This window comes from Numenius arquata, chromosome 1, assembly GCF_964106895.1.
Source record: "Numenius arquata chromosome 1, bNumArq3.hap1.1, whole genome shotgun sequence".
Lineage (NCBI taxonomy): Eukaryota > Metazoa > Chordata > Aves > Charadriiformes > Scolopacidae > Numenius > Numenius arquata.
In genome coordinates this window covers 109,079,217-109,105,256 of record NC_133576.1, presented here as the reverse complement: position 1 = coordinate 109,105,256, position 26,040 = coordinate 109,079,217, and the positions used below count along the sequence as shown (strand labels likewise).

The 26,040-nt window shown below is 40.1% G+C and overlaps 1 protein-coding gene across 2 annotated transcripts in view; it reads right to left on the bottom strand.

Annotated features, from left to right (window-relative positions):
- Positions 1-25,172, bottom strand: part of GTF2F2 (general transcription factor IIF subunit 2) — a 92,794-nt gene extending 67,622 nt beyond the window's left edge. The window contains exons 1-5 of one of the 2 annotated variants that reach the window (XM_074148368.1): positions 24,972-25,172; positions 17,220-17,293; positions 16,691-16,709; positions 15,111-15,255; positions 6,760-6,798 (exon numbers count right to left, since the gene is read on the bottom strand). In XM_074148368.1, the coding sequence (XP_074004469.1) occupies positions 6,760-6,798; positions 15,111-15,255; positions 16,691-16,709; positions 17,220-17,293; positions 24,972-25,037 (343 nt within the window). In that variant the 5' untranslated portion in view covers positions 25,038-25,172. The remainder of the gene's footprint in view (positions 1-6,759; positions 6,799-15,110; positions 15,256-16,690; positions 16,710-17,219; positions 17,294-24,971) is intronic. The other variant, XM_074148375.1, reaches the window with a different exon arrangement.
- Between the last annotated feature and the right edge of the window lie 868 nt (positions 25,173-26,040).

The following is a 26,040-nucleotide window of genomic DNA, read 5'->3' as shown; positions in this document are numbered from 1 at the left end:
CTAAATACACAAAAGAAATCTAAATTTAAAAAAGAAAACAATTCTCTTTTGACTTTTCATATGTTAGGTTTCAGAAAGGCAATTTTCTTATTTGCAGCAGAAGTCAGAGGAATTCACTTTTTCTAAAATTTGTTAGCAGAAAACAAATTTGAGCTACAAATCTACTGCTGCAGCTCCACAGAAAGCTGCGTGTTATCTCAAAGGAGGTTCTTGATTTTGTACCACAGTGAACAGATGAAGAAAAAAAAAGAACAGGTCAGAGGTGGGTACAGACTCTCAATTAGGAAGAAAAAATTAAGCAAACAAACTAGCAATGAACAGGCTAAGCATCAAAAAACATAAACAGAACAAGCAACTGTAACACCAAACCCAGTCATTTATTGCCTCTCTACTACTTAAATAAAGCCTTTGGCAAGTATTAGGGATACAGCAGTACATTTTCTCAATGCTGAAATTGGTAATCTCAGAGGAGACAAATTAAAGGTCCTGCAGGCCAGGCTGATAAGAATCAGCTAAATAGAGAAAAAGGTACTCTCGAGTTAGGAGTCTTATCAATACTAACTTTATCTAAGGCCTGCAGCATTGCCAGGTCTTGTGATATTTCCAACACATTTTCTAAAATGAACAGCAAATCATGTTCTTTCTCAACAGGGCAGAAATCTAACATGTAGGCTATTTTATGCTTTCTCATATTGTGATAAAAGTCCACCCCTATAAGACTATTCTGCCATGCCCAGATGATGATTTTAGGGTTTGCCCACAGAGCACAGTGCAGAAATCCCTAAATCAACCTGCATGAGTAAGACAATATGCTGTAGCACAGCTACACGCTGTTCCTGCTCCGGTCTCACCAGAGCTCCTGGCAAAGATGCTGGGGCTGGAAAAGCCTTATAGCTCAGGAAGAGAACCAAATGAGCTCTGCTAGACTGTTTCCAGACTCAAGCACACAGAAAGCTCAGATCCTACTGTGCTGCAGCTACCAGTGCTCTCGCAGCTGCAGTCTGCGAAGGCAGAGGTAACAAAACCTTAGAACTAGAGTTGCTCTTGCCTTTGCCTTCATTGCTTTCCCCCTCAAAAGTTACTTCCATGGTTAAAAAGAAGAAACTTCAACTACCACTGATGCAAGCTGTGTAACGACAGTACAGAACTGGGGAAAAAAAAATAAGGTGGGGGGAGGCAGCGGGAAATACCGGAGCCTAAGAGGAACAGTGCTGGATCAGGCTAAAGGTCTGCTTTGCTCAGCATCATGACTCCAGCAAAGTGGCCAAAAGTGGATATCCATGAAGAAGGCAAGGACAGAGCAGACATGTATGATTCTCCTACTGGGTATGCATCCCAGTGTCCACCATTTTTTTGTGGCGTGGGGTCTCTTAAATTGGATGTCCTCTCAATCTTTGTACCCTTTGGTGGATTTTCTTTCATATACCCCTCTTTGGTCTCCTCCAAGGTCAAGTAAGCCTTTAACAAATACCATCTTCACACCCACATCTTCCGGCAAGGAATTCAACACTTCAATTACATTCTGAGTACACAACCACCTCTTTTTATTTACTTAGAAAATGCCTCCTGCTAGCTTTACATCTGCTACACACCAGTCTTGCAGTGGCCAAGACAGCAAGCATTTGATCTCCCTCTGCCCCTTTGATCCACCATTCAAGGCTCTAATTTGCGATACTGCAAAGGTCTGAACCCATCAAAGGTGATCGTGCTGGTGGGTGGGTGAACTGCAATAATCAGCAAAATCCCTCACAGAAGACAAACACTGTTTGCGGAGTCACGATCTGTGATGCCCGGCACGGCTGAAATTCCTGAGATTTCTTGAGAGTCAGGAGGGAAGACCAAGAACTCTGCTACGAGCCCAAAGCACGCTTCCGCTTCACGCAGTGCTTCAACAAGCTGGATGCGGACACTGCAGAAGGACAGAACAAGCTCATGGGATAAACTCCCGCTGTTTTATATCGAGTTTGTCCTCAGGATAGAGACTGCATGACAATAAATACATCAGTGCTCCTCAGGCAAACATATACTAGAGTATTCACACAGTATACTATAATAAATAGCCAGACCCCAAGGACACTACGGCCAATTATGCAAAGTCTTGAAAAAATTAACTCCAGTTAATGTTCACCTACAATAAATCCATGTCCTTTTTGCCGTTCTCCCAAAGCACCTTCCCTGATTCTCCACAATATTTATTATAACCAGGATGACAGACTTAGACTGCATATACCTTAAAGCAGGAATTGTTGTCTCTTTGTGTATTTTAACAGCTATAAATGGAGTCTCATTACTGATTATGGCTCCTGGAAAACTACTGGGAAGCTTGTATTTTAAGTTTTCTTGCATTTATCTGCCAAGTTCCATTTTCAAGACAAAAACTGTTTCTGTGGCTTGAAAATGGCAGATTCCATAACCCAGTTACCTTCAGCACTGAGCTTCGAGCTAGTATTTAAATTAAGAATTACTGTTTTATTCCTCCTGATGATAGTTTTTCAGTGAGAATTTCACTTTTGAAGTATAATTAATATATGTTAATCCCTTTAAAGTGGATCAAATCAAATGTGAATTCAGCAGCTTTATACAGTTCTGTATCACCATGTAAGAACCCTGTGCCTTTAACAAAAAACTGCTGATTTTACTGCATGCAGTTCAGTGTTTACACTGAATTTCAAATATTCCAACATATGTATAATCAACACCTGATTTTTTTATATTGCAACATCAAAGAATGAAGCAAGTGTGTTGTCTGCAAACATGTACATTCACAATTGTCAAAATTTTAATAGTAGCTTCACACTATATTGTCTGCAGCGGCTCAGAAAATTTATTCCTTTTACCTGAAGTCAAACCAGAAATGGTCCCAACGGTGCCTCTCCCTTCACTAGAAGGCATTTGTATTACTCACTGGCAGGTTGAAGGAAAAGAGATGACTAACACTTTGTCCTAAAGCATGCTAAGTACTGAAGGCTGCTATTTGCTATAAACTTTAAGACTTGAAGAGATGGGATTTGGATACAACAGGAGTTCAATTGACTTGAAGTAGGTTCAGGAATTTCAAGTAGTAGATTGTGCATTAACACTCCCTGATGTACACATCCTTGAAGAAAAAGATGCAGCTGTAGTTTGTGTACGGAGCTGATACTCCTCACCCCACCCTCAAAGCAATATTCTGCTCTCAAAACTACATTCTCAAAGCTTAGGCAACATTATAATCAATTGCTGTCCATGCAACTTTCATTTAATGCACTTCCACAAGGACAGTACCTAATTACATTTACTCTTACATGAGAATGCATTTCTTTACCTTATCATTCTCAACAGACTACACAGGCTCATGGCAGCAGCTTCTGGGTATTTTTATTTGGGGGAGAGGGGACAGGTCACACTTTAACTGGTAGAAACGTTTGCTTTTCACAGCTTCTGTAACTATCACAGCACTTACTGGTAGATGCAAACAAAGCCATAAGTAAACAGGAGCTACACACAGGTACTTGGGTTTAAAGCACTTGCTCAGCATCATATAGGAACAAGAAGAGCCAATTCTCATTTCTCTTCTCCTTTAGCTGAGTGCATAGTTTGCTACACTATTTTCACATTTAACAGAAACCAGCCTTCAAGCACCGAACAATATTGGTTGAATCCCTGAGCACTGTTTATCGCATGCACTAATCAAATAGGATTTTTGTATGGAAAAAGTGATCTAAAATTATCAAAATGCATATGCAAAAGCAGCTCAAATTTAGCTTAAGTAAACTTGTTCCAAGTATGCCTTAATTCCTGAATATTTTGACTGCAACCATAGCATCATTCAAGATGTTATAAATGCTAAAGGTTTACATGGGCTCAAAAACCACCAGGGATACTTTATAGAAAGAAAATCCACGAGGGCCTCTTAAATACAACACCATCACACCTGGGTCTGGATCTCTCTGAGCTGGGAATCATTAAAGGCGGGAAGAAGTATTTTGGAGGGGTACCACTGTAATTCTGTGTTGTTCTTTGACTCTTCTCAAGGCACCTGCAACTGGCCACCACTGAGGACAGGATACCAGTTAGATGATCTTTGGTCTGACCCAGTACCACTTGTTTCCCTCCAAATGGTAACCAGCAGAGTGCCAACACTGGTAACATCTGCCTTTCGGGAAGTGGTTTACAACTGTCCCAACAACAAACGTGATTAAAAATGTCATATATAATCCTAACAGCTTAGGACATAAGAAACTGAAGAGTGAAAGTACCCTCCCATTGTAAAAATTTGGGGGAGCTTTTTAAGGACTTAAGTCAAAGGCCTTCTGAATGTTGTCTCATTCATTTCCTTTATTGACTTTCTAACTACAAATAAACCTTACATATTTTTATTACAGTAATATCTAAAAGCAGTCATTACAGTCTTGTCAGGCTAAAATGCCACATAAATGCATAAAAGACATCGTATTTGCCTCAAAAGTACTTACTGAAGGCCAAGATAAAGTAGATCAACAGCAAAATGGAGCACTCAATAACCTGAATTACTTGAGAGGTAGTTCAGAAAACTCCATCTGAGTTCCACGATGATTTTGAGAATAAGCAAATAAACGCAACTGATGGCTGAGAGTCCTCCCTTAAATGCCCCAGTGTAGCCAACTACCATGACTCAGAAAATGAATCCATAACCAACTTGATGCCATCAAATGGGTTTAGTGCTCATCTTTGTCAGCGTATTTAAGCAGCTTACAGCACACAGTAACTCATTCTTCTGACCAAAGCAAAAATCCAAACAACTAAACACGTGATGATCTTACACAATATTTTCAGAACAAGGAGGAGTCACCAAGAGTGAAGAGCAGACAATTCAATCATTCAAACACTAACTGAAACAGAATAAAAAACCCAAAAGCCAAGCAAAACACAAGGTGCACCCCTACAACTAAAGAATATCAGAGAAATGCAATGGAAGTATCAAAATTCTGATTCATTTTAGCAGTTAAACTCTCAAGATCTGCTTTACATGCGACAACCCACAGCAGCGGGTCTCAGTTTTTAAGTGGTATAAAATACTGATCTCTAGAAAGTAGCCCTTCATAACCTTAAAGCTGCACCACAATTAACATATAATCAGAGTGAACAGGTTTTAACAAGTAACTGAGAAAAATTGCAAGCTATAAAAGACACCTTGAATTTAGTACAAGTCTACAGACTATAACATTTCTAACACTAGTCTTTTGACATGCTTAAGCCAGTGTAATAAAAAGCATCTCAATATTACAAAGAATTCCCTCCTACATAAAACAAAACCCAAACCCTACTCCCAGCTAGACACAAAGTATACACTTTTGACAACATTTGTTGCTGAAATGCACTTCAAATAAAAGTCAAATGTTAGAAAAAACAGGTATCTCCATGTTAAGTTTTCCTAATAATTACTTTCAAGAAGACATTTTGAAAACCCACTAGCATTAGTCTTATGTTTAGGAAATGCTTTTGAAGAAAGGCAGGGAGGGAAACAAGACTCTTTCCAATCCATCTACTATCTCTGCCATTACCACTTAAGAGTGCCAGCCCAGTCCCGGAACTATTTAATCTGTGTGCATCAGAGGTAATCCCTCTACTAACAAGACTGAGATTTGTCTATATATTTTGTATTAGCTGTGTCTAGTTTCCCAGGTTCACAGGCTCTTGCTAACATTGGCACTTATTTGCACTAGTATGTTAATGATATTTTTGAAACATCTCTTTAATAAAAGCAGAAAAAGAGATTTTTATTAAACGCTACTTGACACTGTAGGATTCTCATGCTGTCATGTACCCATCTGGGAATTTCGGCAATATTAAACCCAAAGACTTTAACAGGAGAGAAGGGAGCTGGGTAGGAACACAGAGCCTCAGGAGACCTCTGCTCCAGCTGCTGGGGAATCGCACTGGCACACACCTGTGTTAGAATACGACTTTCTGGAATCGTCTCCTTCAGTGACTGTAAAGGAAGCCTGCACAGACTAGATCCGACCTCAAATAAAATCTTTAGGATATCAGGTAGCCTGAGGAATCTATCTGATATAAGCACGCTGCCCATTAAAAAAAAAAAAAAAAATATACTAACTAAAGGGCAATACTTCTCTTTAGTGCTCTGAACTGTGTAGGAAAACCCAACACTACTAGTATAGCAATTGCAAATTGAGAAGCCCCCTTAGAATTTCTAACGGTACTTAAGACATCATTGCGCTGACTAACTGGTGGGTAACTGGTGGGTAGTACTAGGGAACTAACCATTTTTGAGTCTTTCCAAAGACTTTATAAATCTTTCAGGAGAAAGACTTTTGTCATTAGAAAAACTGAAGAAATTACAATACTAGAACACTATTTTTCTGACTGCTTAGTCTATGCGATTAAAATCCAATAACAAAAAATTTGGAAATTTGCTACAAACTTTCCAATCAAGAGGAAAGAATTCAAACTAAAAGATACAGACAATGAATCAAAAAAAAAAAAGTTGAGAAATAAAAAAAAAAATATATATATAATAACATTCAAAAGAACATTAAATTTCTAAAGCTCTCCCTCATCATTTTCCCCTTCATTCAAATAAAAAAAAATTAATAATTTACGCTTTTAGTTACAGCAATCAGTTTATGAAGTAATTTTTCAATTTTATGATATTCTACCCTAGAAATATAACAAAAATACTCCTTTTTGTTTAACCTTCTAATTTCTTCAAAAGTAAAACTGAAAAGGTGTGGTCATAAACAATTTCTTAAGTGTTTCAAAGAAAGTGTCCACACTCACCAGTGCTGCTGCTTTCAGATTTTTCTTCTGGTTGGCTTTCTGGAAAAAAAGACAAATGAACAAAAAAGGAAACGTAATGTTTCTGTGTTGATTATTTGAAATTACACGTAAAGAGTGAGTTGCAAAGCAAAGAATGATAAATTATGATAAAATCACAATCACTGGGTTTGATTAATGTTTATAAATTTACTTTCTGAAGAAAAATTTGCCACAGGAAGCAACAAAAAAAAAAAATATCTCTTTTAGTGCCCAAACTCACACCTTAAATGAGAGAACTCAATTACATCTCTGATTGAGCTCTACAGGAATGAAGTTACACATTTATACAAAATCAGTAGTACTACTGTACTTAAGCAATTAGTAGTAACCATGTATCTCACTGGTCGCTCTAGACAAATTAATATTATTTTTGTATATTTGAAAAAAAAATCTAATTCCTGCAGAAGAATGCTCTTAATTGGCATTAGGTAAACTTTTGAACTTCATCAACTTCTTCTCTACCCTTTCTGCAGATCACACAAGGTTTTATTTCTTCAATCTTTTCACTTTCTGAGCATTGGCCCTCAAATGCTACGATAGCCCAAATTGTCAGGTACAAAAAATATGCATAATCAGAAATGTCTCCTGTTCTACAGAGCAGAGAATCAAAGTACATATGAAGGAAAAACCTAGACACGAGTGTTGCAAAACGACTTGCCAAAAAATGGATGAATGGCAGAGTCAAATTCAGAAACAGCTTTCTGGATGAAATTCCAGTCCAGCATTTCAAGAGATGGTAGCCAGCAGATGTATTTTGGTAAACTGAATTCTAACACTCACCAAGTCCTATGAAATTAAACCTCTACATAAATGTCAGTCTGAAATTTGACTGCTCCTCCTATATTTCTCCTTTTTATGCATCTTCAAAGGTAGAGAATAAAATGAACACTTTCACTTATCTGAAATACAGTTAAAATGGTAAAATAGACTTGTCCTTAGCTTTCAACTCCGAGATGTCACAGCTATCATTAGAACCTATTTACTTAAGGTGAGAGTGAATTACTGCTCTAACTCAGAGAATAACTTTTGAGTTTAGTTTGATCATTTCTGCCATTTACAGGCTGGGTATCAACAGAACTGAAAACGTGAAATATTTCACAAAACCTTTTTCTTGCCACTGATTCTTGCTGCCTTTCATGGCTGATGGCCCTGTTCACTCATTGAAATGGCTAACAGCCTGAAGACTAATACAAATAGAAAAAGCAGTATCTCACAGATCTTTCCTTCTTTACCGGTGGCTGTCGTTAGTCTTAGCAGCTGAAGGCATGTGCTTTCTCACTGAGAAAACATCATTATATGGCCTCTTCCCACCCGTGAGCATTCATAAAGCAAGTTAAGAACCCTGCCAACTTTCAGATACACAGGCAGGATAGCCTGTTTGCAGAAAAGCATGTATTTTCTCATTGACCTTTTTTTTGGTGTGTGTATTTAGCAAATTTACAACATAATGTTATTACCCAGCCAATATTCCAACTCAGTTGTAATAGGGAAATATTCAGTACACACATAAGAAGCAACAAGGACATAATGAAGAACATGTAAAAATACTAAGATACCGACCCCAGCCTGGACTGAGATGTAAGAAGCTGCTGGCTTTAAAGATGTTTCTTTGTAACTCTCTTTCAATGAAACGACTAGCTACATAGCCAAAACTACTACATAAGATATCACACTTAAAAATTGTTAATGGCATCTTTGATTCAAATAACAATAAATGTGTTATCAAGTCTATAGGGGGAGTGTGTGTCTTTGCTTGTATGTAGCAACAGAATTTCACTGAATTTCACTGAATTTTTAGAGTTGGAAGGGACCATAAAGATCATCTAGTCCAACTCCCCTGCCGAAGCAGGATTGCCCAGAGCATGTCAGAGCATGTTACTCAGGACTGCATCCAGGCGGGTCTTGAAAATCTCCAAAGAAGGGGACTCCACAACCTCCCTGGGCAGCCTGTTCCAGTGCTCTGTCACCCTCACCATAAAGAAGTTTCTTCTCATATTTGAAGTTTCTTCTCATATTTGAATCTGCCCTCAATGGCAGAGAAAAAAAAAACAGACAAAATTCAAGCCTTGCAAAAAAGTGGGGTTTTCTTCCTCATCATTAGACATTTTGGTTTTGTTATTATTAGTTCACAAGTATCTGCTTCAAAAATCTTCTCAGTACTAATATCATGAAGAAGGTAAAGGAAGTTGTACTATGTCTTCTCAATATATTTTATCAATGTAGTCTACAGCTGCTCAGCCTCCTCCACAACATGCAAGATTCACAAATAGATATCAACAGGTTGGGGTTCCTTGGTTGGTGGTTGGGGGTTTTTTTGTTGGTTTTTTTTGTTGGTTTTTTTGGGGGGAGTGGTTAGGAAGGAGGTTGGTTTTTTTTACAAATACATCAGTGAGACTGAAAAAAGCAAAGAAAGTCAACAAAATAGGCAGAAAGCCAACTCTATTCCCATCACACTGAGCCCATTCTAAGATCCCGTATATTTTGTGCATTATATCCTCAATGGTTTAAAACTGTACAGGAATTAACAGTTTATAGTTTTAATAACAAAAACGGAAAAAAAAAAATTAGCTTACCCCTGCTAGCCAGCCGAACCCATTTAACAATAATTTGTTAATCCTCACAACACTCATATGAAGTAAGTAAATAAATATAATTTTCATTTCTTAGAGACGGAGAAGAGAGATGTGATATAAGCAGTCGCAGTTGTTTTCTAAATGAACCGTATGTCCCAATAATGCATATGAAATCTCGACCCATCAAAATTCTGTCTGTAATTAGACTAGCCTGAGTCACATATTCTGCTTTTCTGATCACGGGTTTCATCTTCTTTATGATCCTCACAAATATTTGGAAATTTGCATAAACGCCAGGGATCTGAAAGGCTGTTGTTGCTTCTAATTCTTTTGATCCTGAGGCTGCTGATAGGTTTTCCTCTTCTGCTAATAGCAGTCCGTAAAAGAATGAAGTACATAAAGGAACAAAGAAGCATTAAGTAAGACCCCAAAGCATTTTGGAGACTGGAACATGTGGTTAAGTGACAGCCTGAACAAATGGAGACAATTGGAAAGTACTGTTAAAGTAGACAGGTATACGTCAAAACTCCTCAGCACGCAGAGCTAAGACGGCAGAACAATGAGGGAGGGCGTTTATTTCCTAACTAAGAGTTTGATGAAAAATTTGAGAAGTCAAACATTCACCTAATAACATCAGAAGTACTATCACAAGGCATCAAGATTCTGAGTGCTACGTATTTTACTGGAAATAATTAAATGTAATTATAGGAGTAACTGTTTTAATGAAAGAAAGAAACATCTTTCCAGGATTTACGTGTTTCTTCCCTTCACATTTCTTTAAATGGTTGGGTATATCCGATATTTCAAAATACAAATATACAAAATACAGAATATAACCCTCTGACTATTCACTTTCACTGGAATACAATCACATATTATAAGCCATATAGGAGGCGTGATTCATGTACAAACTCAGAAAAGGTCCTTTTATATATGAGAAGCTGTAAAAAGAAAAAAAACCCAACCCAAACAAGGGGAGAATATTCAAGGAGTTTGGGAATAAAGGAGCTGCTCCAAGGTATACAGGCAGAGTTATGTGTATTATTGAACAGGAATACAAAAAAAAAATTGAATTTCACTGAGATTCTGAAAGAAGCAAAGACTCAGAAAACTGGAGAAGAACGCAATGTTAAGAGGCAGCAATCTTCTGTGAAGCATGAAACAGTGAAAGAATCCATGCATGAATGCTGCTCAGAAACAAAGGTCTGGGAGTCATTCTGTCAATGGAGCTCTGTAAACTGGTTTTACTTTCAGTAAGATGGAACAAGCATGAAGGAATTTAAAGTCACTAAAATAGGCATTAAGGCAATCCCACTTATCAAGGGGGAGCTGTGAAGATATAGTCAAAATTTCAATAAAATGAGTCATCTCACCCAACTTCACAAATATATCTTATACTTTATTCGTGCCTACAGTGTAAAATCTTCCTCTCCACCCATCAGTGCTTTACAGCTAAGGATGCAATTGCCTGCCAAGGTCTGTGTTTTCCCAAGTCACATTAGTAGCACATTTTTCCAAGAATGAGCTCGGTAAGAAACTTTTATCATTATCTATAACATAGCTACATTTTTTATTTATATTGAGAGCCAGCAATCCTAAACTACCTGCTGGCAGAAAAATTAAGCAACAGGCAGTTAGAGCAGTAAGGGAATTAATCTATAATCACAATCAGAAAAGTTTGTTGTTAAATGTTTAACAAAAGCATGTTTCCATTCCTTCAACCAAGAAAGAAACTGTCAAATTATAGCACTCCCTTATGCCAGGGTGTCTGCCAGTAGGAAGCTGAGAAAAAAACTATTTTAACCAAACACACCCTATATCAAACCCATGACTTTCCCCTAGATAGTTCTTAGCTATATATGCATAAGAAAAATTCATTTTGTTCAATACAACACATTGAAATATATGCAAAATGCTCTCCTTTCCTCCCGCCCAAAAAATTACAGCTATGATGGCTGATGACAAAGATAAGATAGAATGACTGGAAGCACAAATAGCATTGTTGCATAGCAACTGTTGATGTACATATGGTGATGTTTATGGAACAGAATGTAGTTCATATTTAATGCAGAAATAATACCGAAACCAGCCTAGACAGCAAGACCTAGACGGCAAGAGACAACTGTTCATTGGATCCCTCTGCAGTCATTGTAGAAGCTACACTTTCCACCAGCTTTGCTGAACTGATGTTCAAAACAGCACCACAGGTCTTACTAATTTGCCCAGCAATGAAGACAACATGAAGAAAATAGGGAGATATTTTGCCACTACTGCTTTCAGAGTGTATTGTGCTGCTCTGTATTATTCATTAGAGCTATTTCAAAATACAGAAATAGGAAAAGAAAAGAAACAGGAGAAACCCCAGTTAGTCTAAACAGAAAGTGCACCATGTGAGAAAGCCAGCATAGACCAGATTTTTAATAGTATGTATCTAGCTTTATATTAGCTCAGGTACACACACTGCAGAAGACCAAGAAACTGCAGTTCATTACTCCAGATGTAACAAATGGCACCTCAGAAGAGCCTACTGCTGCCCATTAACTCATACGGCGGGACCACCAGAGTTGCAGAGCTTTACAATGTAAGAACTAAAGGATTTCTTTCAACTTCAACGGGTATTAGAAGCAAGCTCAGTTAAGACAAAACAAAACACACAGAAAATCCACTCAGAAGTCTAGATATTACATCATGCAGAAAATATTAAATTACTTGTCAAATTTGATCTCTTTTACTTGCTCTCAGCGACCTGAAGAGTCAATATGAAGTGCTGAATTATCCAGAATATGTAAACTCCCTGCAGCATCCACCAAGATAACAAAATATTTCAGAGGCAGCTTTGTCATTCCTCAATCATTTTCTGAAAGACCACCAAAAAGATGGTCACTACAACGTAAAGATCCCAGCATTAGAGGACAGCACACAGAATACATCTTTGGGCTTTAAATGTGCTCCAAAAAATGGAAAAAGAACCCTAGACCCCCAACCAAAAAACCCCCACCCTTTACAAAAGAAATCCAACTGGTTTACGCTATTTGCTCCATTTTAGGCAAGTTCAGCCCTCAAGAAGGGTATTGAATGAGAGCAATGGTGCGTGAAGCACTTTTTAATCCATATTTCATTTGCATAATTCTTCCAATGCATCCTTCCAGATGCAACATTAGCAATGCCATCTGCAGCTCCATACCAGCTTAATCTTTGGCCCACAGTTCAAGCTGGCATATTGATTCTGTTACATGGTGCACTTTGCAAAAGAAAAAGGAATGAGATCACCAGTGCTTTTCACAAAAATATTCCAATTATAATTTGAAGACAAATACCAGCCTGTGAACGTAAGAATGAATAAATTTCAATTTCCTATGACTGTCTCTTACTGCGGATTGACTGACGTGCAAGGACATGTTAAGTTTTTATTGAGTCTTTTTCCACGGTTGATATAATTATACTGGTTTTTTCCATGTGGATTTCCTGGCTTCAAATAGGGTAGCAGCCTTTCTTTCAGTTGGGATATCCATATAGTTTTGCTCCACTCTTCAGACACCTGCTTTCACACTAGCCATAATTCACTATGAAATTTGTTGAAATTGGCCGTGGAGCTCAAAACACACTGGCAATACGCGTTTAAACACAAGAGTGTGGTTGCAGGAACATGGCGTCTGTAAGAAATCTGACTGGGATTTGGAATATTTGTGTCACATCCATCTTTAAAACCAAAAAAGTCATGCAAGAAAAGCACATTAAAGTTTATTTTTGATTGTACTGCCAACACCAGCTTTAACACAACAGCAACACATTTTAGCCATTTTGCATTTAAGCGAGCTTCATGAAAACTCAGTGACTGCATGTTACGCTTGCTAATCTGAAGAAAAAACAATTTTGACAGTGTCTATGCTTATTCAGTGCTTCACTCCAAACATTTCTCCTTTCACTAACTACCCTTTGCTCCCGATTAATATAATAACTTCTACTCAATAGATCCATGGTCCTTGAATAACATTTTCTAGTTGTTAAGAAATGCAAAATTTTTAATTGATTAAATAAAAATTGGACAGCTTCTAAGTACCTAAATGTTTCAAGACACTGGTATTACAGATGGTAAACCAGAAATAAATGGGCATCTTCTAGCTATCACATTCTAATGACTTTCATTCTAAATGATGACAAATACTCCACATTCGAGTTAATATCTGCACTCACTGCAGCTTAAGTTACTGCTTTCGAAGCAATATTTTGTACCAAAAGGTGTCTTGGCAAGTAAAATGACACGGGATTTGCAGCAAACATGCAAAAGTCATTGCATGTATACCCTAAACACATCTTCACATCTGAAATCTCTCTCTTTTGTCAAGCATTCCGAGGCTGGGGCACAGAGCAATGAAAAAGGATGAGGTACTACTAGAATGCTTGCAACATTCTTGAAAACTTGCTCCCTATCTCTTTCCACATTTGTAATCTAAGAATTATAAAACCCTGTGTTTTTAAAATGTTGCAAGTCATACATGAAAATACAGTAATTTTTAAGTGAAAAAATAGTAACATGATTACATTAGTTTCAGAGAAAGGAATGACAAATGAATAGTGCCTGGTTGTAGCCTAAGAGCTTCTATTTCTGAATACCACTGAGACAGCCAAGCTGCTTGTACCTTAATATCTCAATGCTCCCCCATTACATCTTTAAAATAGATTTTAACAAGGAGGTGGTACTAAGTATTCTAACTCTGTTCTGTGAGTTGCGATTCTCTCTCCCTCATTTATTTGATAAAGCATTCCATTGCCATCACAGCAATTACTTGCCAGCCTATGAACATCAAAACTTCAGAAGTTGGTCTCTTTGTAGGTTTTTTGCCCCACGTAAGGTATTACTGCTATTTGTCTTCCTGGAAAACCAAAACCTGAGTGCCTGAATATCTCAGATTCAGAAGGTATCTCAGACCTTCTGCAGACAACGAGACCTGCTCTGCAGATACCTTCCTTCTCTCTCTAACTCCAGAACATAACCATGCAATTTCAGTAGCCAACCTTAGAGCAGACAGGAATTACACGCAAGGGAATCTGCTGAACTTATTGTACAGTGTAAGACTGCTATGTCCCTTAAGTCTAACATGCAGTTTAGCACACACGACCTTGAATATCCTAATCACTGGTACACTACTGAGCTGAACTTAAGGCAGGCCAAACAGTTGAAAACCAGTGAGAAAAACAATAACCTTACTGCTGCATTGTTTGGTGTTATGACCTTATTAAGCTTTAATACACTTAAACCATATATATACACTTCAAGAAAACGTGGTGAACAGATGTATTTCTTGCTAAAATGGATCTGTTAAACTGGACAGAGGAAGAATCAGCATCCATATGAAACTATATTCACAGCAGAGACCAATTCAAGGAGAAAAAAAAATAATTAGTTGATCTCAAAAGTACATGGGAATACAAAAACATTTTTTCCAGTGAAACTCCTAAAGGGAAATACACAATGTACTGCACTCCATGCTCTCTCTGTTCTCTTCAGCAGACCTACAGCTGAAATGTACATGATATCCCTATGGGGAGAACTTAAGTTAGTTGTTCAATCATATGAAGAAAAGAGACAGACACAAAAAAAGTACAACAGTGTTATGTATGCAGATAACAACAAAACAGAGCCAAAATCTGACTCCTGAGTCTTCTGGACTTTATGGCATTCAGTCCATTGAAATTACGTATTTGGAATTGTAACAAATAACTTTAATTCTAACTTACCTACTGAACTTTCTGTGAACACTGTTAAGGTCTGTCCTCCCACACTTTGCAAAAGAAATGGATGTTCCCTTGGTGCACTGACTGAAGCAGGTTTTCCTCCAATATCATTGATGCTTGCAAGCTCTTCATTCAAAGTAAATGATACCTAACAGTCACAATTACCACACTGTTACTAAACAGACTCAATTACACAGCTTTACGAGCTATAGGAAAACAAAAAGAGAGAAAATACAAGCAGTATAGCACATTTCCATTTCAAAAACATAGAGTGGGGTAAGAGTCTTACTATATTGATCTCTTGTTGAAATAGATTATTTAATGCTTTCATGTCCTTTAAAATTTTTTAAAAGCTGAGTAAATTTTTTAATTACTTTCTCCTGAAGTCAGAGAACAATTTGATTTTATTTATCAAAAAGTAAAACATCATAGATTTTCAGACATTGTCCAGTATAAGTGCTTTAAAACGTTTCATATGGCCAGCTGTTTTCCAGAAAAAGTGCCAATGTGGCACAACACATGTTATTAGCTCGGGGACTCCTGAGTTGCACACAGCCCAAGAGATGTTTAAATAAGTTTCCTTTGCTATGTTTATGTTGTATGCCCAATACAGGAGCTGAGGAGGTACTGGGAGGACCAGGTAACCAGAATCCCTCACCACAGGACACAGCAGGAAACTTGAAGAGGGATATTTCAGACCGGCACTGAGTACTTTTCCTGTACATCCTGCTCAGCCTCATTCTGCCATGCAGCAACAGGGTCCCCGGGAAGCCACCCGTTCTCATGGTGTTCCTCAGTGCTTGGCTCTACATGGACTGCAAAATGAGTTTTGCAGCTCTCATCAATATCAATATCTAGATTTTGGTGTGAGGCTCACAAAATTAGGGAGGCTGGCTCATATATTCGAACCTAAAATAGTCCAATCAAACATCCAAACCTCCAGTGGAACTCTCTCCACTTATTCTAAAAGGAGTTTGGCCAGGTTATCGAATGGCAAATGCAGCCTGCTTCCCTGCCATTTTTTTGTCCCTAGTTTCTTCCAATTCAGTGACAGAACTACGTGGTATTTGAAATAATTCTTACTAATACAACTTCCCTTATCTCCCGTAAAAGATACAGGAAGTAAATATCATTCGCTGAGGCTGCTAATAAAAGCAGCTACCTTTCCATGCAGAAAAACTTTCAAGTTGCTTTATATTTAGTGGAACCAAATTCCAAATATAAGACTTCCTGAAATTGCAACTCTCCATCTCCAACTTCTTTTGCTTTATCATCCTTCTCCTTAGTTCTCAGACAGCCTTTTGCACTAACACATCTCAAAACGTTTAGAGGGAAGGTCGATACTACAATTGCTTTTTACAGATGGGTAAACAAACTCAGAGGACAAAAAGACCTGATGAAAGTCCCACAGTAAATCTATGGGCAGAGCTATGAACAGAATTCTCTCCTCCTGATTCTACGGTACAATGCTTCAGTACAGGTTTAACAAAAAATATGTGGCATGAGAAACCAGCATGTCATAAACAATTTTTAGAATTCAGAATATAACACATTCACAGCCTTTGTATTTAGTAATTACTTACTTCTGTTCTTCCTTGATTTCTGCAAAAGAAAATATTTAATGTTTTAGTTTCCATAATCTCATTCAACAAGTTTAGCTTCCCTTTTTTTTATTTCTATTTTTCCCTTCCTTTTTTTTTTTTTTAATCAAAAAGCAAATTCAAATTCTAGTTTTGTTACTCATCTTCACTCCTGAGCTGCTCAATTTTTTTGTTATGCTGACGCCCAAGAATAAATGGGAAAAGTCAGCAGGTGAGAACAGAAGCAGCAAAATAGCACACATAAGTTAAAGAACATTGTCAAGTTAGATGTGCATATTTCTTGGGTTTAAGAAATCAAACATCATGTAAAGGGATACAGCCACTCCCCGGCATAATTTCATATAATTTATATTCATAATCACTATACAAGAAAGTAACATTCAGGTATCAGAGAAATATGCACAGTGTTTGCAAGAAACAGAATTATGTATTGTAAGAAGTGCAACATAATCTGTTTTACTGCAGGTAACTTCTAAGAATTGCAACCAATAAAGGTACAGTAAAGGCTTACTTGGCAATCCTTAGTTTTCCCACTTCACCTCTTCCTGAAGCTTTATTCCACTGTTGTGACAAGTATTTGGGGACCTAAGAAAGGAAGACAGATTTAAAGAAAAACAGATTTTAGAATTCTATATAAATTGTGTATGTGTATATACTTCAAGTGCATTTACCCATATCACTTCAGAATACAGTATGAGGTAAATTATAGCAGACAATATATAACCATAGAAGGGTTTGGGTTGGAAGGGACCTTTAAAGGCCATCTAGTCCAAACCCCCTGCAACAAGCAGGGACATCTTCAACTAGATCAGGTTGCTCAGAGCGCTGTCCAACCTGACCTTAAATGTTTTCAGAGATCGGCCACATACCACCTCTCTGGGCAACCTGTCCCAGTGTTTCACCACCCTCATTGTAAAAAATTTCTTCCTTATTTCTAGTCTAAATCAACCCTCTTTTGGTTCAAAACCATTGTTCCTTGTCCTAGTGCAACAGGCCCTGCTAAAAAGTCTGACTCCATCTTTCTTATAAGCTCCCCTTAACTACTGAAAGGCTGCCACAAGGGTTCCCCAGAGCCTTCTCCTCTCCAGGCTGAACAAGCCCATCTCTCTCAGCCTGTCTTCATAGCAGAGGTGCTGCAGCCCTCTGATCATCTTCGTGGCCCTCCACTGGACCCACTCCAAGAGGTCCACCTCTTTCCTGTGCTGAGGACTCCAGAGCTGGACACAGTACTCCAGGTGGGGTCTCACCAGAGCAGAGCAGAGGGGCAGAATCACCTCTCTTGACCTGCTGGCCACGCTTCTTTTGACGCAGCCCAGGATACGGTTGGCTTTCTGGGCTGTGAGTGCACATTGTCAGCTCATGTCCAGTTTTTCATCCACCAGTACCCCCAAGTCCTTCTCAGCAGGGCTGCTCTCAATCCTTTCATCCCTCCCAGTATTGATACCGGGAGTTGCCCCAGCCCAGATGCAAGACCCTGCACTTGGCCTTGTTGAACCTCATGAGGTTCACATAGGCCCACTTCTCAAGCTGTTATATATATATTCTGTTACAAAGAGCAAAAAGAATAATGTAGCACAAAAACAAGGCCAGTATGGAGTCCCAAGCTCCTCAATGAAGCAAAAATCTTATAATACCTTGAATCTCAAATACTATTATCCAATCATGAAAGGCAAAAAAAGATCAGCATCATATTCTTAAAATCATTACCCCAATGATCTTATCAGGTAAAACTATACTGAATATCCATTAGAAATTATGAACTCTCCGGGAAAAAAAACCCACCCAACCAAGCACAATGATAAGAAGTTAGGCAATTACAACTCAGGACCAAAAGAAAGGCTTAAAGTTTGGGAACCTCACACACATTGAAGAGCAAACTGCAGCCCTACTCCCACCAGCTGTCCACTTTCTCCAACAGCAGGACTACCCTAGCCAGATCTGCCTCCCATCACTCATTCCCACCCCTCCACTGTATCTGGAAAAGTCCTTGTGCAGCTGGTCAGTATACAGGAAAAGCAGACTGATCTGGGAGGTGTGGGGGTCTTCTGTGCTTTAGCTGTGCTGATTTTGTATCTAACAACAAAATGAAACAACCAAACCAGCTCCCCAACCATTTCCCCAAACGGCTGCACAAAGCAGAGTTCAGTGCAGGGACAGGAACCAGCAGGCCTGCTTAACCTGATACATCCAAGGAATAAAACATCCTCCAGTGACGGTGACTTGCCTACACACAAACTCCTTTAGTTACAAAGGTTTTTGGTATCTGCAGAATCGGGTGACCTGGGCTCATAACAGACAGCAGAGGTGCCTATGTAACCAACCAACAAGCTGGAAGCTGGCTTTCCAAGCGGACCCATTTTTCCTCTTTTCCCAACAATGCAGCATTAGCTGAAATCACAGCCTCCCTCTCCACTCTCTGGCCAAAAAAGTACCAGCTAATTACTGCCAGGTCTACTAGACCCCAGCAGGTGGCACTTCCATGGCCAGCCTCAAGGCCTTGCTGCTGCTACTGTGCTACATGCTCACACTCCTCAGGCTCCCAGATGTGTCCCAAACATGATGATGCATGCACGCCGGAGTGCAGCAGCAACAGCACTTCTTCTTTCCTGGAGAGAGTAAAACCAGGAAAAGGTGTCCAGTGCTCAGCAGAGTAACCCCGGTTCTCCTTAAAGACCAGGCAAGCTTAAAGATGACAAAACAACAAATTTATTCTATGGAATCAAAAGGTTAAGTGTTTGTTTTGATATATGGTGTTATTGCTGATAAATACCTACGAATCTGAGAACTTGTATGAGTGCACAGTTCCCCAGGACTTCAATTGGCCTGCTCTGGTGGCTCCCAGTGCCCTGCCCCAGAAGCTCCCAGCTCAGCCCAAACGTCCATGGATCCAGCCCTAGAGAGTCACTTCAAGCTTCTGTTTAGCTCCAGAGGAACAAGGAACTTTTGTATCTTCTCTGCTCCACCATATGGCGTCAGTTCTAGCCATGTTTACCTTTCCTTGCAAGAAGCCAGCTCAATCCATTATAGGCGCCGAATGTAATGGTTTGCAGATCACAGGTTTTATCCCCACCATTCAGCAATCATGACTGTCTTTCTTATGATGGCTTTTTATAAAGACTGAACATGACACATTAGTACAACAAATGTGAGATTGGAGCAATTTCCCCCTACACACAAGCTATTAGATGTAGAAGTACCATGGCACATCAATACACGGAATACAGACCCGAGGCAGTAAGGACTACCTCACATCTGACTATTTAACTGTAAGATGTTCAAGTGATATGGAAATTACAGATCTTTTTCAAAAGGAAATAGCTGAAAGCAGTCTAATAGAAGCTACTACTTCCTATAAACCCCTTTCTTTCTAACAAGGATGCAACAGTCACTGGGAGAAAATCATCTTAAAGACCTATAGTTGTCTCAGCGTCTAGCAAAACAGTAACTTGCTAAAGGAAAAATCATTTACTGTTCCAATGACACATACTAAAGAAGTATTCAGGTACAGGAATTTTATACCTTTTTTCTTCATATGCTCATGACATAGCAGGACAAATCTACTTTGTTTAATTTTGCAGCAATATTCTTTACTGGTACAGCAAAGTTTATTCTGGCTCACACAATTCACAGCTACCGAAAACATCTGTGCCCACGTGGAAAAATGGTGTGAGACACAGCCAGTGAGAAAAAGAAATGTACTAAGCTATGCCTGTGGCATTTTCTGTTTCAAGCAGCAAAGAGGCACTTTGTAGTCTGATTTTTGTCTTGCATAGAATAACACTAAGCCAAGTTTCGCTGCAAAGCTGAAGAGACAGAGAGCCTGTTCCAGGAACTTGCTGACAAACAGCAACCTGCTAGCTTCCAAAAACTCAAATGAATTTAACACTAACCTTTCTTCAAAAAAAATAATGAGAAAACATCTTGGTACTGGTGCTTAGCACTTTCCTTTAGTCTCACAGCACCCCAGGAAGTACTGTGGAATAGTTAGAAAATCCAGATGTCCTCCAGCTGCTCAGCCAAACTATCAGTCCAGGTTCCATAAAGTCCTACTGCTGGGTCAAAAATGCCACAAATGCACAACAGAAAGCCATGAATTGGCATAATTGATATATATTTTTTCCACAGTTTTCAAAGTGGTAATTTTCTACAGCAGATTTCATGCCAGATCAGATATCATTTTCTTTCTAAGGCCAAGATAAATGCTATGACATGTGCCCAAGGTGATTCAATAGAAATATTATTATGTGCTCGCACCTAATCTGTATCTAATTTATATTGCCAGGTAATAAGGTAGACGCAGATTCAGTGTGAGTGGACAAGGAGTGAAGGACTCTCATGCTGTTAAAATCACTGACTTGGTATATAATATAATCAGACAGGGAATTTATTCAGATTAAGAGGTTGCAGATCAATCATACTTCTTTCAGCTGCATGGTAACAGTCTCAAAGAGTGCAATTAATCATCTTTCTGCTGGCCTATCTGCAGTCAAGGGCTATGCAGAGAAGGAGAAAGGGTTACGAAGGATTGTGATCAAAGGATTACTTCTAACTATACACAGATACTTTACTTAAAACCAGATGACACTCTCAAAACCATGTGTTAAACTCTGTAGCTCCCCATTAATGGCATAAACAACCACAGGAGAGATTAAATAAAATCTTACATACTGTAGACATCTTCATTTGCTACTTTCTTTTAACTTTAGCATAACAAAAGTTTGACTTACAGTCAGTTTTCAAACTCTTAAAACTCCTTGAGAGAATGTACAGAAAACAAGTGACCTGCTTTTACAGAACAGAAAGACACTTCAAAGATCCCACAGCAGGATTTTGAAAAATGCATACCCACAGAAAGACTGGGTTGCGGACAGAGTACTGATCATACTGCAAGGCTACTGAATATTTTTAAGACAAGCGGCCTTTATTCTGGGATTTGTAGGTAAAAACACTCTTCTCTCCAAAAAATCATACAATTTAATCATGAGAAGAAATCTGACGTATGCAGTAGCATCACTTCAAGACCTCTTCACGCCGCTGTTTTCTTCTTGCTACTCACATCACACAAACACCCGGGCTCCAGTACAAGAGGCAGCCTGCAGTCACTCTACAACCTGAGGCCCCCTGCTCTTTCAGCTGCATCTTTCAGCTTATTCACAGCTTCCTATCTGCCTTTAGAACAAAACACCCAAGCAGACCGTATCTGTAACAAACTACTTCCAATTTTCTGGATGAAATTAAATTAGCTCTTTCTCTATATAGCAATCTGTTTGCAGTACATTCATCAGAAACTAAGTAGGGCTGACGTCAGATTCTATGTTTTTGTTTTCCTTCGAACATACAAAAAAGAAATTATATAAAGATACCATCTTTCTAAATATAGAACAATGCAGCAGATTAAATCAAAAAAACAAAACACCACACAGAGAATAAGAAATTAACAATTCTAATGGCTAACACTACATGTGCTTCACTTTACCACAAGTACATAATCAACAGTTCTTACAATATTTCCCTATGTTAGCTTTCACTGAAAACACATAAAGAATTATTTCACTTGCTCTCTGGGTTTGTATTAAAGCGACTCAGTTGATTTGTGGTACCTCTTCTTACTGCTTATGCTTCTAAAATACTCATCACTACATTTTTTATTGCCTGTTAAGTAGTCTCTCTGGAATACTTCCTGTGCTAGCATAATACATGCTAAAAGGAAATTAAATCAGCCAGGTTTTTTTATTCTAACAGAACTGATTGCTCTCTCTCCCTCAAAGGAAGGATAAATTCAGCCTCATTATCCAAGCTAGTGAAGATAAAAAGTACAGGTGCTACACACTGTCATGCATCTGAATGTGTTGAAGGTCCTAGTAACAAGGATGGTTGTTTCCAAGTTCAGGTCTGAAGGAATTCAAAGGATAAAATCCTGTACGTCCCTTGCCATGGTCTATCAATGTTAGCAACTTTGTAATTTTTTTTTTTTAATTATCATTATTATACAAGAAGACAGACAAATTACAAGTTCAGACCACATGCGTGAAGGATTACATTAACACTTACTTGGAAGAGTAAAATTTAAGCATTCCTTCTAGTTTGGTTTTCTCATGAAACGAGGCAGCACTCTGTACTCACCAAGTGCCATCAACTGTAAGCACAGATGTGCCTGAAAATTCCTGACTCGCTTCAAGAAACACCAAACTGCATCAGACTAAAGGACAAGCAAGTTCAGTGTCCTGTCTCCAAATGCAGCCAACAGCAGATACTTCAGGAAGAACAGGAGAACATAAGAAGAAAAGGTATTTCCCCAGCATACTCTTCTAATTTCTAGGATCTTTTATTCAACAGTCTTGGGGTATGGAAGCATGTTCATTTTTAATCTTTTAATCCAATTTTCTTGCCTGAATTTGTCTACTGGCTTTTTGAACTTCTGCAAAGTTTTGACAGTCACAACTTTCTATTGCAACAAGTTCCAAAATTTAACTACACATTGTGCAAAATGGTAACTGCTTTGCTTGCTCGGAGCCCTGTCAGATGAATTAATTTGACACACCCCTAATTCTTGTGTTCGACCTGATTCTCCCCTGTTCACTTCTTCCTTATTCATCTGTGACATTACTCATTACTTCAGACCTCTATAAGATTTCCAAATAAATCCTCTTGCCAGCCCGAAAGGTAACAAAGTATTTAGGAGTTCCCTCCACAGCCACCATTTCTTGTTCCCCAGATCATCCCTGGTGCTCTCCTCTGTACTGTTTCTAGGTCCACTGTACCCTTTCCACAAGGGGGAAGATGAGGTTAGAACTACACACAGTATTCAGGATACAGGCAATATGATGGCACCATAATGTTTTCTCTTGTGTTGTCTGTATCTTTTGTAATCATGCCCAATGCTGAATCTGCTTATTTGACATGGCATTCTAATAGAGTTATCTACATCTGCTGAAAACTTAAACCTCCTCCTGAACGACAACAGCCAGCAGAGACCCAATTGCTGTGTACGTATAATTAGAATTGTTATTCTCTATCCACAACAAGATTAGATTTTTCAGCTCTGAATTTCATCTGCCATTGTATCATCCTGCCACTCAGTATATCATGATATACTTCTGCAGCTTTCTGCTGTCAGCTTTCATTCTCACTGTGCTGGGTAAGCTATTACAACTAAAGCACTATGCAGCGTTCATTACGGTTTTATGAAACCAGGCATTCAGGTGTCAGTCCAGAAGAGGAAGCCAGATGCAGTGACCTACTCACCACCAGAAATTTTGGACTGCAAAGCAAGTCTGAAATTCCCCACCATTTTCAAGGGCCACAATAAGATGTTTGGTAGATGAATTACGACGGTGTCACACCCCCTCACCATTCAAGACCAGTATTTGGGTACTACCCTGTCCCCACAGGTTCTTTCAAGTTGATGGTCTGAGCCCGTTCCCTCCGCCCCTAAAGGAGGAAGAGGAGGCTACTGTTTCTCCCCAGACAGAACAAATGCAGATGCAGAAAATGGGGTCTCATGCACAGGGGACAAGAAGGGGGCCAGGGCACATACTCCCCCATTGGCTGTGAGTGTTCTGTTTCCCAAGCCAAGGCTTGCTGTTGCCAGCAGAAGTAGCTGAGCCATCTTGATAGGAAGGCCCTTCACAGAACAGAGCTGATATGTAGGCAGTGACGGCCTGGTTTGCAGCCGCAGACGTGAGTGTGGCCCTGCACCACGCAGGTGCCCAGGTTTGATTTGATGACCTTTATATCTTTTCACAGCACCTTCACTATAGCTCTACTTCTCTAGCGGTGAGATGTAGTGACAAGACACAGGCGTCTGTTTTTGGTGTGGGGGGGGGGGTTCAGCAGGATGTGAATTCGGGAGCGCTCAAACTTTCTCCAACTCGCAAAGTGTGTGGAAAATAAAAGTTAGGCTGCCATGCTTGTTACCCCTAATAAAGCAGGAGCCACGGACTGCTGCCGGGTAACTCCGTTTTCCCTGCAGTTTTCCCTTTACCGCTGCAGCGCCACGGCTCGCTGCTCGCCCAACCCCCGAGCCCATCAGAAGGGGAACGGGGGCACCGGCTGCCCCGCGGACACTGGGCAAGCCCTACGCGGGCAACCCCGGCCCCACGCCGCGGGCCGGCTCACCCCAAGCCCCAGGCACGGCGTCGCTCCGCGCTGCCGCCCGGCCTCTCCCACGGGACCCGTCGGCCGCCGCCAAGCCGGGGAGGGGAGGCCCGGCCACCACAGGCCGCGCCGGGCCAGGCCCGAGGGCGCGTCGGCGGCTTCTCACCTTCACCAGCCACATGCCCGTGTTCTGCTTGGCCCCGGTGAGGTCCAGCTCGCCCTTCTCGCTCATGGCTGTGCAGGTAGCCGGGGCCGAGGCGGAGAACGGTGCTAGCGCTTCCGGCTCCCGGCGGCCGCTGTACCCGCCCGGACCCGCACGGCAGCGCACAGCCCGTAGACGGCGGCCCGCGGCGGACAAACCTCCTCCGCTCTCGGAGCACGGCGGGGGAAGGGCGGGACGGTGGGCCTTCGCTGTGATATTCAAGGGTTCGAATCCCGGCCTCGGCGGTGCCGCGGGAGGCCTCCGTATGGTGGGCACAAAAAGTTATTCTCTCCTGTACGGGAGGACTTATCCCGGGGTGCTGGAGAACGGCAACAGCATCCAACATGATCTAGAGAAACTGGAGGAGCGGTCTGAAGAGAGGAGACACTGCCCCGACAGGGCTCTCCTGTGTGGGCGGGAAGTGGCGGGCTGGGGAGCAGCTCAGAGAGAAGGGGTCAAAGCATCACAGTGTGCCCAAATGCCACAAAAGGTGAGAAAAAAAAAGAGCAGAGGAATCGTTTACCATGGATAAACAGGGAAGAATTAGGCTTAGCTTTCCACGAAGGAAGCTCATGGTGAAGGGTTGGAACAGGCTGTCCAGAGATGGGACGGCGTCTCAGACACTGAAAATGTGTCGGAAGAGAGCAGGCGTCTGCTAGTTTTGCTTTGAGATGGGGGGACTGGGCTTACATAACCTCTCTAAGTCCCTATTTTATGACTCTGTCCCTATTGGCAGGCAAGTTTTCCTAACCCCTAGACTGTTTCCCCTGTTGCAGTTTAAGCTCGTTATTTCTCTTCTCTCCATTGTGGACATGGAAAGCATTTTATTACCTTCCTCTCTGCAGTTTTACTTTATCCCTTCACTGAGTTGTATCTCTTTGGTTTGTCTCCACTTATGCCAACCAACCTCACTTCGTTCAATTATGTCTCATAGGTCATATTTTCTAGACCTCTGGTCATGCCCGTTCCTCTCTGAATTCTCCCCGCTACATCTTCTCTGAAGTCTGGTTGCACAACAGTGAAGGTCATACTC